The sequence below is a fragment of the Cebus imitator genome, unplaced genomic scaffold (genome assembly GCF_001604975.1).
Source record: "Cebus imitator isolate Cc_AM_T3 unplaced genomic scaffold, Cebus_imitator-1.0 Scaffold287, whole genome shotgun sequence".
Classification (NCBI taxonomy): Eukaryota; Metazoa; Chordata; class Mammalia; order Primates; family Cebidae; genus Cebus; species Cebus imitator.
In genome coordinates this window covers 1488749-1506114 of record NW_016107602.1, presented here as the reverse complement: position 1 = coordinate 1506114, position 17366 = coordinate 1488749, and the positions used below count along the sequence as shown (strand labels likewise).

The window sequence follows — 17366 nt, the reverse complement described above, 5'->3', positions numbered from 1 at the left end:
ACACACACACACACACACACACACACACACACACACACACACACACACAAAGGTAACTAAGGTAACTACATGAGGTAATGGATTACATCATTGGAACATAATGTATTGCCCAAGCATTGCTTCAAAATTATTTAATGAATTTCTGACTCCTATATAATCTCTTTCCACCATTCCTTTCTACCTATTTAACATAACTAAGAGAAATCCACTCTCTACTCATGTCATTATTTTCTATGTGTATGTGTATATATGTTTGAAAGAAGAAAAGCTAAGTTCACAGCTGGTATTTTAGCTGATTAAACTAACGTGGAGCAATTCTGGGTAAAATGAGCACAGTGCTGGGTCTGGCACATGATCAGTGCATCGTCAGCTGACTTTTACTCGCAGAGTTTTGTAATGGCCAATGATAACAAAGATAGGCAAAGAAAATGTGCTACATGGCCATATTTTAAAGAAGTAAAACGTCTTCCTTTTCTCAATGGCCTATCTCAGACTATTAAAAACTAAGCCACCTAAATTGTTCTTTGGTGTAAAAAGGAGTTTGTGATCTCTCCTGAATCCTCATTTTCATTGTTAGTTAGGAAAGAGTCAGTGCTTCCATTTCAAACAAACCCAGAGTCAAATAATTAGACCATCCAGAGATAACCAAATTTTGAGAAAACAAGAAATTGGAGAAAGAGCAATAATTTATCAAAATTAATCAATAAAATGTAATAATTGGCATTTTCCCTATCTAATAACCCTATGCTGTTGTCTTGTTAACATTTATTGGGTTCTTCTTCCACCACTGTGCTAAGCTCCTAACACACAATGTCACATTTTACCCTTACAACAACCCTAATTGGTTGAATACAATTATTCCTATGTGAAATGTAAATAAACAGAGGGTCAGATAATTAAGTAAAATTTTCCAAATCACTCAAGCCCACAGGAGTCCTGAGGAGGATCTGAGCCCAGGAAGTCTCACTCCAGAAGAAGCCTGCTTCTTACTGCTCCGCATGCAGTTACCATGTTATTACATTGTGGCCACCTTTAGAAGGAAACATGAGAAAAACCTTGTCTTGAACCCACAGAATTTTTAAAAATGATTTTCCACTCAGTAATTCTGAATCAGTAATTCTAAAGTTAATAACCTGAGAAAAAGCTTTCTATCACTAATTATTTTCAAGTCCTTTAGACAAGCACACTCCAAGTCTTTAAAGATCTTTTCGTTGGAGAGAAGTCACATGCATCGTGAGGTAGCAATTGCTGCCAAACCCTAATATTATTTTTGAAGTTTCTCTTTGTTGGATAAATACTGGCTTCAGAGAAAATCATACAAGTGATGCTTCTGGTATCTACAGCTTATGTTTACCAAACCATATATTTTGATATGTAAATTTTATTTTCAAAAGCATCCTATTTCTCTAACATATAAACAAAGAATTTTCCAAAGTACCTTACTTGGGGAATACATCAAATTTTTTTAATTACTTAAAAAAAATTTGTCTTCAGAAAGATAGAACCTACTTACAATGTTACCTTTGATCTTTCTCTTTTACTTTCTTTGAAGAGACTACCATATTTCTCTACTCAATTCTGATAACAACTAATGATGTGGTGCAGTTTTTTTCTTAAGTTTTTATTTTTTATTTTTGTAGGTACATAGTAGGCATAAATATTCATGTGTTATTTTGATAGAGGCACAGAATGCATAATAATCATATCATGGAAAATGGGGTATCATGAGGCATTTATTATTGATCCATTGACCAAAAATCAATTGAGTAGTTTACCTAGAATCATACAGTTAATGACAGAGGCAAGACTGGATTACACATGTCTAAATTTCAGATTCTAGATTTTTCCATGGACTATTTCAGCTCTCATTCCTTGCCTCCTCTTTCAGAGTTGCTTAATCCTACATTCATCCATTAATTCTTTCGTTTATCCAATCATTCATTCATTCATTTATTGAACAATTATTTGTTGAATGTATGTGTTATAGACTGAATGTATGTGTCCTCCTAAAATTGACATGTTGAAGCCCTAACCCCCATTAGGACTATATTTGGAGATAAGGCCATTAGGATGTAATTAAGGTTAAATAAGATCACAAGAGTGGGTCCCCAATCCAATAGGATTAGTGCCCTTATATTAATGAGGAGAGATACCAGAGAGCTTGTTTTCTCTCTCTCTCTCTCTGCCCCTACCCCCCACCTCAACCCTCTCTCTGCTTATGAACACCAAAGAAAGGCTATATGAGTATGCAATGAGAAGACAGCTGTCTGCAAGGCTAAAGGAGAGCCCTCACCAGAAACCAAAGCAGCTGGAACCTTGATCTTGGGCCTCTAGCCTTCGGAATTGTGTGAATATAAAGTTCTATTGCTTAAGCCACCCCGTTTATGGCATTGTGTTATGGCAGCCCAAGCTGACTAATACAGTCTGCTTATTTCACTTCATGGCTCTATTTTCAGAATAGTATCACGGAGATAAAAAAAAAATGTATAAAATACAATCAAGACATTGCACTAGGAAAATATAGCTTTGCAAGCTTTTAAGAACTCTTGCCTTGATAGAGAAGCTAGATATATAATCTGGATGCTACACAATGTTTCAGTGTTTTCAGCCCAGGAAGTTCACTCCAGAAGCCTGCTTTCCACTGCTCTGTGTGCAGTTCCCATGTTGTCACATAATGGCCATCTTTAGAAGAAACATAAGAAAACCCTCATCTTTAGTTAAGTGGATCAATCTTTCTTGGCTGGACATAATTTAGGTCATACTAAATTGTAATTAGAAAGAACATGGGGCTGGGCATGGTGGCTCACACTTATCATCCCAGCATGTTGGGAAGCCAAGATAGGAGGATCACTTGAGGAAAGGAGTTTGAGACCAGATTTGCATTTATGTAATGACCAGTGGAATGTATCTCAAAATAATAAGAGCTGTTTATGACAGACCCACAGCCAATATCATACTGAATGGGCAAAACCTGGAAGCATTCCCTTTGAAAACTCGTGCAAGACAAGGGTGCCCTCTCTCACCACTCCTATTCAACATAGTACTAGAAGTTCTGTCCAGGGCAATCAATCAAGAGAAAGAAATAAAGTGCATTCAAATAGGAAAAGAGGAAGTCAAATGGTCTCTGTTTGCAGATGACATGATTATATATTTAGAAAACCCCATTGTCTCAGCCCAAAGTCTCCTTAAGCTGATAAGCAACTTCAGCAAATTCTCAGGATACAAAATCAATGTGCAAAAATCACAAGCATTCCTATACACCAATAATTGACAAAGAGAGAACCAAATCATGAGTAAACTCCCATTCAGAATTGCTACAAAGAGAATAAAATATCTAGGAATACAATTTATAAGAGATGTGAAGGACCTCTTCAAAAAGAACTACAAACACTGCTGGAGGAAATAAGAGAGGACATAAACAAATGAAAAAATATTTCCTACTCACAGATAGGAAGAATTAATATCATGAAAATGCAAATCTAAACTACAATGAGATGCCATCTCACGCCAGTTAGAATACAATCATCAAAAAGTCAGGAAACAACAGATGCTGGAGAGGATGTGGAGAAATAGGAATGCTTTTACACTATTGGTGGGACTGTAAATTAGTTCAACCATTGTGGAAGACAGTGTGGTTATTCCTCAAGGATCTAGAACCAGAAATAACATTTGACCCAGCAAGCCCATTACTGGGCATATACCCAAGGGATTATAAATCACTCTACTATAAAGACACATGCACATATATGCTTATTGCAGCACAATATTCACAATAACAAAGACTCCTAACCAACCCAAAAGACCATCAATGATAGACCAGATAAAGAAAATATGGCACATATACACCGTGGAATACTACGCAGCCATAAAAAAGGATGAGATCATGTCCTTTGCAAGGACATGGATGAAACTGGAAACCGTCATTCTCAGCAAACTAACACAGGAACAGAAAACCAAACACTGCATGTTCTCACTCATAAATGGGAGTTGAATAATGAGAACACATGGATACAGGGAGAGGAACATTATACACTGGTGCCTGTCTGGGGATGGGTGGCTAAGGGAGGGACAGCATTAGGAAAAATGCCTAATGTAGATGATGGGTTGATGGGTGCAACAAACCACCATAGCATGTATATACCTATGTAACAAACCTACATGTTCTGCACATGTATCCTAGAACTTAAAAGTATAAGAAAAAAAAAGAAAGAAAGAGAGAGAGGAAGGGAGGAAGGGAGGGAGGGAAAGAAAGAAAGAGAGGATATATAAAGATTGGGGGCTCGGCTGGGTGCTGTGGCTCATACCTGTAATCCCAGCACTTTGGGAGACCGAGGCGGGTGGATCATGAGGTCAGAAGATGGAGATCATCCTGGCCAACAGGGTGAAACCCTGTCTCTACTAAAAATACAAAAAATTAGCTGGGAGTGGCGGCACATGCCTGTAGTCTCAACTACTCAGGAGGCTGAGGCAGGAGAATTGCTTGAATCTGGGAGGCACACGTTGCAGTGAGCTGAGATTGCGCCACTGCACTCCAGCCTGGGCGACAGAGCGAGACTCCATCTCAAAAACAAAACAAAACAAAAAAATGGGGGCTTAATAGAATATGGAAAATATGGAAACCATAAATTAGACATGGTTGAATGGTTGATATGGGAGAGAGATGTGTCAAGATGACACATTTTTTTGGCTTGAACAACTGGATAGATGGCAATGGAATTCATTACAACAGAAAATATACAAGAAGGGAGCTTTGCAGGAAGAAAAGAGCAAGGGTCCTACTAGAGACAGCAATCATTTGTTCAGTTATGATAGGCTGAGTTTCTGTTGGGGTAGCATTTAGTGCAGAATCTGATGCACAATAGTCCCTCAATAATTGTTGGCTGAACATAGATTTTCTCTGTGTGTATTTATTTGAAAAGATTCCTAAGAGGTTTTTTTGTTTGTTTTTTGTTTTTCCCAAAAATGAAGGCACATCAAAAGGAGAGGTCACACTAGTTAATCGCAATTATCTCTAACCAAATAGGAAAACCATCTAGAGTTGAGAAAAGATGACAAGGGGACAATTAAAAGTCAATCTGCAGGGGCGTGGTGAGGTGCCATTGAGAAAGTGCCTTTGCTAATCATGATTGGGTTTTGTATTAACTAGGTAAGGTTTGGAAATAAAAAGAAAAGAAAGAAAAAGAAAAAGGCTAGAAAGAATCAAGAACTCAACTGCTCCTCTGTGGAAAACAAGTTGGCCAAAATAACAAAAAGACATTTATTTGGTTTTGTTCATAATACCTAAAGAGCAGACAAGCCACATTCTCAAAAGGAAGAGTAATCATTAAAATGATGGGGAAAAAAAACTACTGAATTGGACAACTGAATTCTTGAAGGAGAAAGAGGAGAAAGGGAATATGTGATCTTCAGCCAAAAAGTCAGGAACTATTTTATAAAGGTGTCTTGAATTCCAAGCAATAAAAATAACTCAGTTCTGAAATAATGAAAAGAATCATTTTACATTTCTCAAGGTAAATATTTGCCAGTGTATAGGTTGAAGACATTTTACTCCAAGGAGAAAAAAATAATTATTTTTAAATTTCCTCCAAATGCAGAATTTTCCTCAGGTTCATCCCCCAATCCATAGGTATTATGTTTAAAGAGGCACAGTCCTGCATTTACCAAGCCTGTAATTGCAAAATGATTTCATTATTAAGCTGTGATTTATTCCAAGTCTTCTGGATAATCTTGATGAGTACTGCACTTGTTTAACTCTTGAGATTTTGTAATAAAAGTTTAATGAGTTACTTATTATTAGAATGTTTATAGCCATTATTTTAAGGTGAACAATAATGACGTAAAGTTTGTACGCATTTGGTTTAAAATGTATTCAACTCACATATCAGTTAATGCTACAGTGACTTTTTAAAACTCTCTTATCAGTACACATGTCTAAAGGCAATGCAGCTAAACCTCAGCTTTACTGGGGCTATGGTTAAGAACAAAACTAAGGAAGGATTTCTCACTTGAATCATGTCAAAGCCAGATCCTAACTTTTTGCATTTCAGAATTTGAACAAGAATTGCTTTTATTATAGCATTTTGAACAGATTTCACAAGAGCATACTTATAAAGTAAGAGGACAAAAAGTTGAAATTAAGTCCTGAAGGCACTGAATATTCATTTCTATTTAAAAGCTAACCAGATATTCTATTAATGATCATAAATATTAAGGGAACATACCAAAATAAATCTAGTTTATCTGATTTCTGTCTACTGAAATGCTATGAAACCAAAGGTCAATCACATCTCCAAAAAATATTTTACCCCTGCAGAAACTGTCTACAAGTTTTTCAGATAGAGACAAGATTTTCCAGGAATTATAATGATTCAAGCACAAAAATTTTCAAGTTACAGAAATAAATGGAAAGTGTACATGTCTACTGAAACTGTATAAAACTTACACTCAGAAGCATAAGATAGTTACCTTTATTGAAATAAGATTAATTTAGATTTTTTAATCAGACTATAACTTCTAATTTTAGACATTGCCAAATGGATTTTATGAAAAATATGGCTGAAATGAGTGACTAATTTCATAAACATTTTGTGCCACTGTTTTAATGCACAAATTACTCATTAAATCATTTGAATATAAAGAACCATAACATAATTCAGTGATGAGTACAGTGCTGACATTCTGGAAGCATGTATAATTAAAACAGGGTCATCAAAAGAGAGGCAAAATATATTAGAAGAACATAGCACAAAATGAAAATAAAACCAATTTAACTCATAGCCACAAAATAGAAAAAAAAAAAAAGGTTTTCCTCCAATCCTCCAACTCCTACCCCCCAAAAAAGATAAAATGCAATAAACGTGCCATATGATTATGTCTGTTTGCTAATTCCACATGCTCCATATGGTCACAGCCAATGTTTCCAAGCATTAAGTACAAAATCATATCTTCTTCCTTTAGTATTTTTTCAAGTCAATACTATTCTTTGACCAAATATTAGGTTGGGTTCCCTCCTATCAAGCAATACATTTAATCAATACATTGTTTCCATTAAGAAGTGAGATTGTAAAGGAAGTTTATTCTTAAAGACACTATTGAAAACGTATTGTAACAAATAGAATTTGCGTATTTTATGGCTGCTTAAACAATTAATCTCTTCTTACACAGCTGCAATATATAAATGTGTTAACTCAAAATACGTTCTTACCTCCCATCCATAACTAGGATCTTTCAGGTTTGACCTCTGCTCTCCCACATAAGGCCCAAACTTTTCACCTACTTCGATCTTCCTTTTGGTCCATATTCCTAGTCCTGCTCCAGGCATATTTGACTCTCGAAGTTCAAACTCAGCAGGAATTGGGATATCATCAGGGATGTAGATGGGGGCTTTGTAAGGAGAGCCCTCCTTTGGAGTGAAGGCTTCACTGGATGTGGCAGGTGAGCATGGCTCTTGAATATTGAGGGAGGGAGTGCTGGCTACTCCATCTGCATCTGGCATTTCTTCCAAAGGTATTTCAGGGTAGATGGCATATACACACTCATTATCTGTGAATAAATAAGAATATCATGAATTCCTTTGATATTAAAGAGACAAAATTCCACATGGGTAGCCACCTTATTATGCTGTTGTTCTTTGAAGACTAAATAGGTGCCTTCATTAAAATCTTCATTATTCACAGGCTAGGGAGAGGCTAGAGATTATGGCCTCTGTGGTTTATCTGTGGTGAATCCACAAATCAAATGAGCTAATCCTCAATTGTCAATACTTGCATGGACTAGTTCAATTCATTATCCATCTGGAAAACAATCAGCAACTTCATTATTGTTCTGACTGAAGTACAGACAAGAAGTAAGCACGTGTGTAACTATAACCCCCAAACCACCCCAAATTTGGAGCTGACAGGATTCCAAAATTTATTGGAAAGTTGTGTCATGCAATGTTATCTTACAATAATGGTAGGAGAGTCATCAAAGATTCCAAAGGCTGCCATGTGCAACAAGGATTAAATGTGTGTGGCAGAATTATTTATTGGAATATTAATTTGTGTGTTTTCTTTCTCTGTTTCTCCTTTCCAATTTTGAACATGTCACCAAGCCCTCGGTATTTCCTTGCCTTGGTAACTTATGCAGAGCAGAAAGTTAAAGTTACCTGAAGCTAGTGATGCCTCTGGATATTTGTAAAAGCTAAAATTGTTGAAGAAATTAGGTAAACTTTCCAGAGGGGAAAGGGAGAGGAGGGGTGCCCTGAGGTGCACCAAAAAGACAGAGAATTTCCTCCAGACTGAGACGCAATGGAGATCAGAAACCCTTTGTATGGGGCACTGCTTATCTTTATGAAGCAGCACCTGGGGGGGTGGGCAAGACCTTTGAGGGGGCAGCAGGGTTAAGTAGTTAGGAATCCGGGCACTGAGCCCTGAGGCCCTAAGGACCCCCAAAGCAGCACAGCCCCACACTTGAGGTAAACAAGTGGACCATGTGAGACCTTAAGACCTCTATGACACTTCTATGGGGATTGTACGAAACCAGTCAAGCGGGATTTCAGTTGTCTTAAAGTCAATGAATATATGTTTCTTGTCTACTAGGATTACAAATTGAAAGTCATACCCAGTTTGTTTGATTCATAGAACTGCAAGGAAATAACTAAGAAAATCAGGTGAAAATTACAAAGATACTTCAATCAGAGGTAGTCAAAGGTTAATAATTTGAAAAATTAGCTGAGTGTGGTGGTGTGCACCTGTTATCCCAGCTACTTGGGAGACTGAGCAGGAGGATTGCTTGAGCTCTAGAAGGCTGCAGTGAGTTATGACTGTGTCACTGCATTCTACCCTGGAAAGAGAGTGAAAGCCGCTCTCAAAAAAAGAAGGCAATGGGTTGCCTCCAGTTCCATCATCACCGTTCTACTATAGCCTGGGTAACCACAAGTTAAGGATTATGTGGAGGCATTTCAGCATCAAGTCGGTGATTAAACTAGGCGATCTTTAAGATCCTACGAACCCTGCAGTTCTATGAATTAAAGTCCTCTAGGAGCTTATTGGGCTAGAAGGTAGAAGATCTGACGATCAGGCCTAAATCCTTCTCATATTCATTATTGTAACAAACTATAACACTCATTAGCAATTGCCCATCAAGTAATGACTCCTGTCTCTTAAAGTTTTGTGAAGTGTAAAGTGATAGTACATGCAAAGGTATTGTTTAATGAGGTGCTGGTTTCTTGGTCAAACATTGAGATAATGCCATTTAAACCAAGCATGTACCTGAACTTCAGAACTCAACCTTATATGTATGGGACATAGGTTCTCAACAACAAGCTCATTATCATTCAAGTTCAGCATGTCCAAAATCTTGTACCTTATCATCTGCCCTCAAACTGATTCTCTTGTTCACTTTCCTCTTTCTACTATGAATACTGTCTTTCCCATAATTATCTATGTTTGAGGCTTTAAAATAACATAGTCATTTTCTCTCCTTTGTCTTCCAAACTGTTCAGTCACTAAATACTATATGTTCTTCTTGCAAGATTCTAACCTTCAACCGGCTCTTTCAATCCACATTTTCACACCCAAATATTTTCATAGTCCTTTAAATGGATCTCAACCTTCAGCTTCTTTCCACTATCCATCAACACTGAGCCTGTTTAACACTGAGTTTCCCTTCCTGGGAGACCTATTTTCCTGTTTGACAGCCTTCAATAACTTCCAGTGTCTGCATATAAATGATAAACCTCTTAGGCTTGGACTAAAATCTCTATCATTTTGAAACCATTCTTGCTTTCCATCTGATTCACAACACTCTTCAGAAGGAAACCCCAATCTAGAGTAAGCTTATTTCTTCTGAGCTCAGTGAGCATTTCTTCTTCAGTTCTTCCTGCCTGGCACTCCTCTCTCTGCTCCTCTGCCCAACAAACTTCTAGTCATCCTCCTGGGTCAACTTCCAGCTGGTCCCATCACCATCCCATTTAACACTAGTATCCCCTGTCTTGAATTATTACATAGTTTTATCCCTCAGTTTGACAATCGAATATGATGCATTGCTGCTTAGGGTTTATTGCGTGTTTCATTTCCAACTAGGAAATAGGTCCATGATGGGAGACATTAGGACTCTCACTTTTTTGGAATTGTCTAAGTGATCTGCATATAGGTGTTTAATGAACGCTTGTTAAATATATAAGTAATCTAACATATAATTTTATTAAACTATGAATCCAAATCAATACTTTTTTTACCAAATATAGGAAACTTTGGAACCTAAAAAGCACCTTCAAACCTATAGAAATAGAACATGATGAATTACCAAATTTTCTCCAAACTCAACATCAAAAGAAACAATTTTAGTAATTATCCAGAGAAAGATTATCAGAGAAATATACTTTAAGGTCCAAAAATAAAAGTCCATCTAATTTTGTCCTTCAGGGAGATTTTGCACTTCAACCTAATATTTAAAAGCTCACTAATGGTCTTAGTACAGGTCAAAACCTGTAAAAGCATCTCTTCAGAACTGTAACATTTGACTACTGCAAATGCAAAGTTATTTTACGCATCCTCAAAGAGATTCCTCCCCCATTGTTAGAATTTTGTTTTTTTTTTGAGAAATATAAATTGAAAAACATTGTGTACTCTAGAAATGTGTCCATGTAAGCAGTAGGAAAACAAAAGGTACCAAAATAAATAGAACAATATTCTTTCAGTAATTATCTATTAAAGGTCAGTTAAATTTCTCCTACTTCCTCAAAGAGTCAAATCAGGCATACTTTCAGTTCCATGAAAGTGATCTTGAAAACAGAATAGAGGCTGGGCGTGGTGGCTCACACATGTAATCCTAGCTCCTTGGGAGGCCAAGGCAGGCAGATTGTCTGAGCTTAAGAGTTTGAGAGCAGCCTGGGCAACATGACGAAACCCATCTCTACTAAAAATACAAAAAATTAGCTGGGCATGGTGGTGCATGCCTGTAGCCCCAGCCACTCTGGAGGCTGAGGCATGAGAATTGCTTGAGCCCAGGAGGCAGAGGTTGCAGTGAGCCAAGATCATAATATTGCACTCCAACCTGGGCGACAGAGTGAGACTCTGTCTCAAAAAAAAAAAAGAAAAGAAAAGAAAAGAAAGAAAAGATCAAGACAAACCCATCTGTGCCCTCCCACTGGCATAGCTTATCCTATGACCTCTGAGTTACCCACAAACTCTCCCAATGCATAATCTAAGTGATTGCATTTAGATTTCAGTTCCTGTGGAGACAAAATACACATGTGTGCCCAGGCTGCTGCACAGGAGAATTTGAATTTAAAATCTGAATACAATTCTGCTTACAATGACAAAACATGTATAATTAAACCTAAAGAACAACTTATATAGGTCAAGCAAATCCACAAGAAAAATTCATGGTCCTATCCAACCATATGCAAGCACTGAATATACATGCATGTGCAGGCGATTTGTTTTCAAGCCACTTTTAATCTAGTATCATCCTAATTAAATATAAAAAAAGCTGTGGTGACAAAAGTGAAAATATTAAACTGTTAAGTTTTACATATCAAAATATGCAACAATATTTCAATGTAATCTAGCATTATGAAATTTTCAACAGCAAATGCAGTTTATCACACCACATTGAATATTTGCATAAACCAAAATAGACTAATGCCTCCATAAACATTACACAAGAACTATCCAAAAAGCTGCTAAAACATTTCATCTAAATGATAAATTACTTCAATTATCATATCCCCATTAAATCTCTGTTATTGGGGGAAAATTGGTAGATCCTTTCCATCAGCTATAACTATAGTTAATTAAAGCATTTCTCAGATATCACACTGACAGATTGGGCACATTTACAATAGGTAAGTATCAGGTAAGAAGTGCCATATATATCAGTGGTCCCATAAAGATAAATAACCCTTGTAACTTGTTGGAGCTGAGCTGTCTGCTACTGTAATTTACTTCATGCATCCTTTAAGTATGTCATTAACTGAGTGAGGAAAGAAAGACAAGCATATTGTTGGATTTGAGACAAATGATTTGGGAAATTGCTCTTGGAAATCAACCTCTTCAATTCAAATTTTAAGTGTTCTAATTTCCTCAGAGACCAAGGGAAGGCCCATACTTTGATTAAATTATATGTACTTATATGTGTCTTCGAATAACTACCATACATTTCCACTTGAGAAGTCTTCCATTTTGAAAACATATCAGAATATTCAAAGAGAAGAATTGCAGAAATAATACCAATAACAGTAACTTCCATAGATGTATCCCCATTTTCTCATTTTAATGCTCAAAATAATCTAGTGAGAAAATGATGATAAGAATAAGCTTCCAATTTGCAGATGTAGGGCCTGATTGTCAACGTATCCAAAGTCAGCTGAGACTAGCTGGGTGTCCAAACCCAGTCCTCCCTTTGACTCTTAGGCAACTTGTTTTTTGATCTTTAAAGATATGTTTTAAAGTTTGTTTATCAAAATTGTAGCTATACTGTGTGAATAGTTTGGTTTTTGGCTTTTTCACTTGATTATAGTTTATTATGAACACTCCTTATGTATATTTTACTATTTTCTAAAACTACATTTAATTGCTGCATAATATTCCATTATATGAATCCACAATAACCAAACTACTTCCATGGAATTTATTTATGTTGCTTCTAATTTTCTGATACCATAAATATCATGAAAATGAACATTCCTTAACATAAATTTTTATTTTCATCCATTTCAATTTCTTTAGGTTAGATTCCTATAAGAAAACTTAGTGGGTACTGACAGATTGCTTTTCAGAAAGTGTATAGCAATTCACGCTTCTAACAATTATACTGGTATTTATTATTATGCCTTTTTTCCCCCCAACAGAGTTTCATTCTTTGTTACCCAGGCTGGAGCGCAATGGTGCAATCTTGGCTCACTGCAACCTCTGCCTCCTGAGTTCAAGCAATTCTCCTGTCTCAACCTCCCAAGCAACTGGGATTATAGGCACCTGCCACCACACCTGGCTAATTTTTCTATTTTTAGTAGAGATGGGGTTTCACCATGTTGGCCAGGCTGCTCTCAAACTCCTGACTTCAGGTGATCTGCCTGCCTCGGCCTCCCAAAGTGCTGGGATTACAGGTGTGAGCCACCACACCCAGCCTATGTCTTGTTTTTAATGAAGAAAATTATATATCTGTTATTGCTTAATTCATCTCTCAGTTGATTACAGAAACTAAATATTCTTGTCATTCATATTTCTTTTTCTGCAAATTGTTCATTGTTTTTAATTAGGATTTTATGTCTGTCTTATTAATGACAAAAAAATTAGCCATTGGATATTGTATTTTAAACTTTCCTAGTACATAATTTGCTGTTGGGTATTTTGATTTTTTAAATTTTTATGGAACTAAGTCTATATTTCTTTTGTGAGTTTTACATTTTTCTTAGAAAGTCCTTACCTACTGAAGGGAAAAAAATATTCTCTTGTATTCTCTTTGAGTTTCATAGTTGCTTTTCTACAAACCTTGGATTACCAATGAATGATTTACAGCTGAGTGAAAAGCAGGAAAAAAAATTATTTCATTTATTTGCGCGTCTGTGAACGGCAGACTAGAAAAAAAAATGCCATTGCACTCATAATTCTTTGGTTCTTATTTGCAAGTCTGGTCTAAATGCCTTCTCTTTTTGTGGGTTTTATATAACTCACCATTTGTTTCTTTTGGCCTTTCTGCCTAGTTTAACTGCAAATCTGGGCAGATGCCATTCACAATCCTGAGTTTCACCAGTAATACCCATCGTAATACTTATCACTCAGCATTATCATTAGTGATAGTAACATGAATAATTTTTCTCTCTACTCTTTACATTAGTTCATTGATAGAAAATATTCAGCAACTAGTCTAATATTTATTAAGAGCATATGTACATAGTTTGACTACAAAGTAAGACTTATTTCTGTAGTATTAAGAAGTTAGTTATACCCAACTGTACACACATATACATATAATAGACACATCCATGTGTATTTGCAATGTGTGTGTAGGGGGGTGTGTGTGTAATAGCTCCCTAATCTTAAAAATAGGCTGAGACAGAAACATGATTTGAGATCTCAGGCAGACTGGTTGAGATCATAACTACATGAAACAACTGCCAAGAGGAGCTCAACTAGGGAATTGAACAGATTAGGTAACTCAGAAATTTAGACATTTCCCCCCATTATGTTCCTTATTGCAGTTTTGTAATAAAAACATGAGCAAACTTCAAAGGAAGCTCTGTAGTAAAGGTTAATTGCTACTAAAGAAGAGGGTGGGCCCAAGCGCCAGTACTTTGTGCCCAACTTGCAAGCAGACAGGAAGGATTACACGTGGCTGAGAGCGGAGGATGTGTGCCCAGCTCTAGGAGGAGAGCAGGCTCAGCCAAACCTCAAAGCCCCACCAGGGATCTCCTGGTAGGACGTGAGCACATGAGCACAAGTCCATGAGCTGATGCCTGCTAATAGTGCGGCAGGGAAGGGAGGGGGAAGACATCAATTTCCTCACAAAATTAAAACCGGACATGCTCTTCTTCCCTTGTTAGGACAATTCCAGAGCAGTTACAGAGGCATGTTTGTAAGAAAGCAGAGGACATCGGAGCCCCAGCCACACAGCAAGTAAACACGTGCTGGGCTTGGGGAAAAGGGTGGGGCCCAACTAATGCCAGATGCACAAACAGAACAAAGAAGGAGGCTATGAACTGGCCAGCAAAATCTTCTATGAGAATGGCCCCAAGATAATGAAATTTAAGATCCCAACGAAATGAAGAAAGGAAACTAGTAAAAGTAGGGAAAGTGAATTTCCAGAAAACTGACTTAAGCTGTGAAGGGCTAGGTAGCAAGAATGCAGAAGTACAGGCTTAGAAAACAGAGCCAGTGAATAGAATGGGCAGCTGCTGATGGACACAGTCTTCAGCATGTCCTGCTCCAGAGAGGAGTGAGAAGAAAATAGACTTAAATGGAGTGTTTGGACACTCTACTGAATCTGTAGAACCCATTTCTCTAGAGACCATTATGTTTGGAAATAATCTATCAACATGGTTTGGCACTGGAATTTTTTAAATGATCTCCTAAGCTTCCTTGCACTTTTGGTGTTTGCTACTTCCTTGTACCATGCTATTCCATGTCTTCCTTATGGAACTTTTCCCCCCCAGTGTTTCCTAAAAATATTTTATTTGCGCACTGTCAGAAAGACTCAGAATGGAAGTCTTAGGAGGCAAGATAGCAAGGGAGATGGCAAAGAATGTGATCTGGATGGAAAATAAGGGACTAAATCAATGAGCAAACTTTTATTTTTCTCATAGTCTTGTGGCATACTGTTGCATGTCCTGTGGCTTTTAAATCTGGCTAAGAGATTTTTCCATTCCCTTAGGAATTTCACAGACATTTCAGTAAATAAGTATGGTTTCACTAAATAAGACATTTCACTAAATAAGTATAGTAGTTCCTAAGCTATTTAAAAAAAGGGGGGGCTTCACCTCTTCCAAAACTTTATCTTCAGAGGTGGAACTAAGCTTTTGTCAAATGGTAATGGAAAGAAATTGCTAGAAAATTCATACTTGAGGTACCAGTAAAGCCATTTGGTGTCTGGTTACTGAATCTAAAACAGCCAACACAAAGACATTCAAGTTCTGTGAGTACTATTCCAAGGGAAAACATGAGCTGGTTAATGTTTGGCTTATTCTGTTGTTAAGGAGCCACCGTCACCAATACCCACTGGAATGACCAGGTAAGGACAGACTTATCACATATCAGATAGATAGTGTTTCTTGTACATTATAACTTTGTGCCTCAATTTTCTTTTGCCAGTACAAATTTTTAAGAGACTTTTGGCAACCTCTGATGGACCTGATGGGCTTTTTTCACAAGCTTTTTATATCCCCAAAGTGATTTTTCTTCAGATTCATTTAAAGTAAAGTAGAACCGTCCTGAATTCATGCTGCAACAGACTGGGTGGCTACCCCTCAGGCAGTCTGAAATGACCAGAGTACAGCCTTTCAGTATTCAAGCCATATCTACAGTAATTATTTGCCAGCGTATCTAAAAGAAGGCAGGCATTTCCTGTTGCACACAAATGGGACATTCTTATCTAAATTACTGTTTAAACAGGTATTTAAGAAAAGACTATCACAGTCAGGAATTTACTGATGACGGAACACATTAGTTTAGGGCTGGACACATTAGTTGAGGACTAACCATTGTCAGGAAAGGAAGTATATCAGCATCAGGAAGGTATAGAGAATATTTTACAACTCCCATATGGGTCAAGATGGAAGATTGTAAACTATGCCATTTGCATTTGGAGAAAGCAGGAGGGTCACAAGCCCTGGCCTGGAGTTCTGCATGCGTCAATATGTCACTGAACCCTGGAGTGACCTTGAGACCTTGAGAGGCAGAGAGAGCTTGAGAGTCATAGCTGCTTGGGGTCTCTGTTTCCTTATCCATAAAATAAGCATGTTGGACAAGTTCATCCCCAGGTCCATTCCACTCAAGCGATCCCAGTTCTACATAGTAAAAATGTAGAAAAAATACCAGAAGGTGGTCAAAATTTGGTGTACCAAAAGCTTATATAATGTATTTCCTGGAAAGACACTGGGAATTGGTTTGGTCTCTCCTAACATGTAACCTAGGAGAGACTACTCTGGCTGCCTAACCTTGCTCTAACCAGTGAAACTGGAATTTATTCCCAGTAGAGGCTTATAAAACTGGGCTGTTATTCTCACATTAAGTAGACTGCCCTCTGGTGAGGACTGTGGTTTATGTGTGGGCAGAACGTGTGGTTTACTACCTCTAATTTGTTTATGTTGTTGATGGTGGTTTCAGAAGAAAGCTATACCCCTTCACATGCTAAAGAGTGACCGGATTTACTTCCTTAAAAAAAAAAGTGTTTAAGGGTGGGCAGAGACATGAGGGAGCATTAATGTGCCATTGCTAATGGAGGAGCAACTGGGATCCCTGTGACCACAGCTCTGCTTCATTCAGCTCTGCATGTGAAATGAGAGCCCCAACTTGTTTATTATAATTACCTAAGTGTGGGTTGGTGGCTTTTGGCAGTGAACCTTCTTGCCTCCAAAGGAGAGACCAAAACTCAGGAGCTACAGGCTAAAGGAAAGAGGGTGGTGTGCATTCTGTAGCAAGGAGGCTATCATTCTAATATATTCTGGATGAAAATATTCAAAACAACCCCCAAAAGATGTAGCTCAAAAAGTAAGTGAGATTGAGATCTACCTTCTACCGTTCGGTAAACAAAGACAGGCATGCAGGAGAACTGGATAAACAATGTAAATGTTAAGTTCAAATTCATTCTCACAGCTGACTTGATGCAGGCCCTTCCTTATTACCGCAAGACAGAAGAGCTTTCTTACAGCCAGGAGTCTTACATAA

At 37.4% G+C, this 17366-nt stretch overlaps 1 protein-coding gene across 5 annotated transcripts in view; it reads right to left on the bottom strand.

The window, feature by feature from the left end:
- Window positions 1-17366, bottom strand: part of MECOM (MDS1 and EVI1 complex locus) — a 575095-nt gene that overhangs the window by 286507 nt on the left and 271222 nt on the right. For all 5 annotated transcript variants that reach the window (XM_017501989.2, XM_017501991.2, XM_017501990.2 and 2 more), the window contains exon 2: window positions 7205-7542. In XM_017501989.2, coding sequence (XP_017357478.1) covers window positions 7205-7542 — 338 coding nt within the window. The remainder of the gene's footprint in view (window positions 1-7204; window positions 7543-17366) is intronic.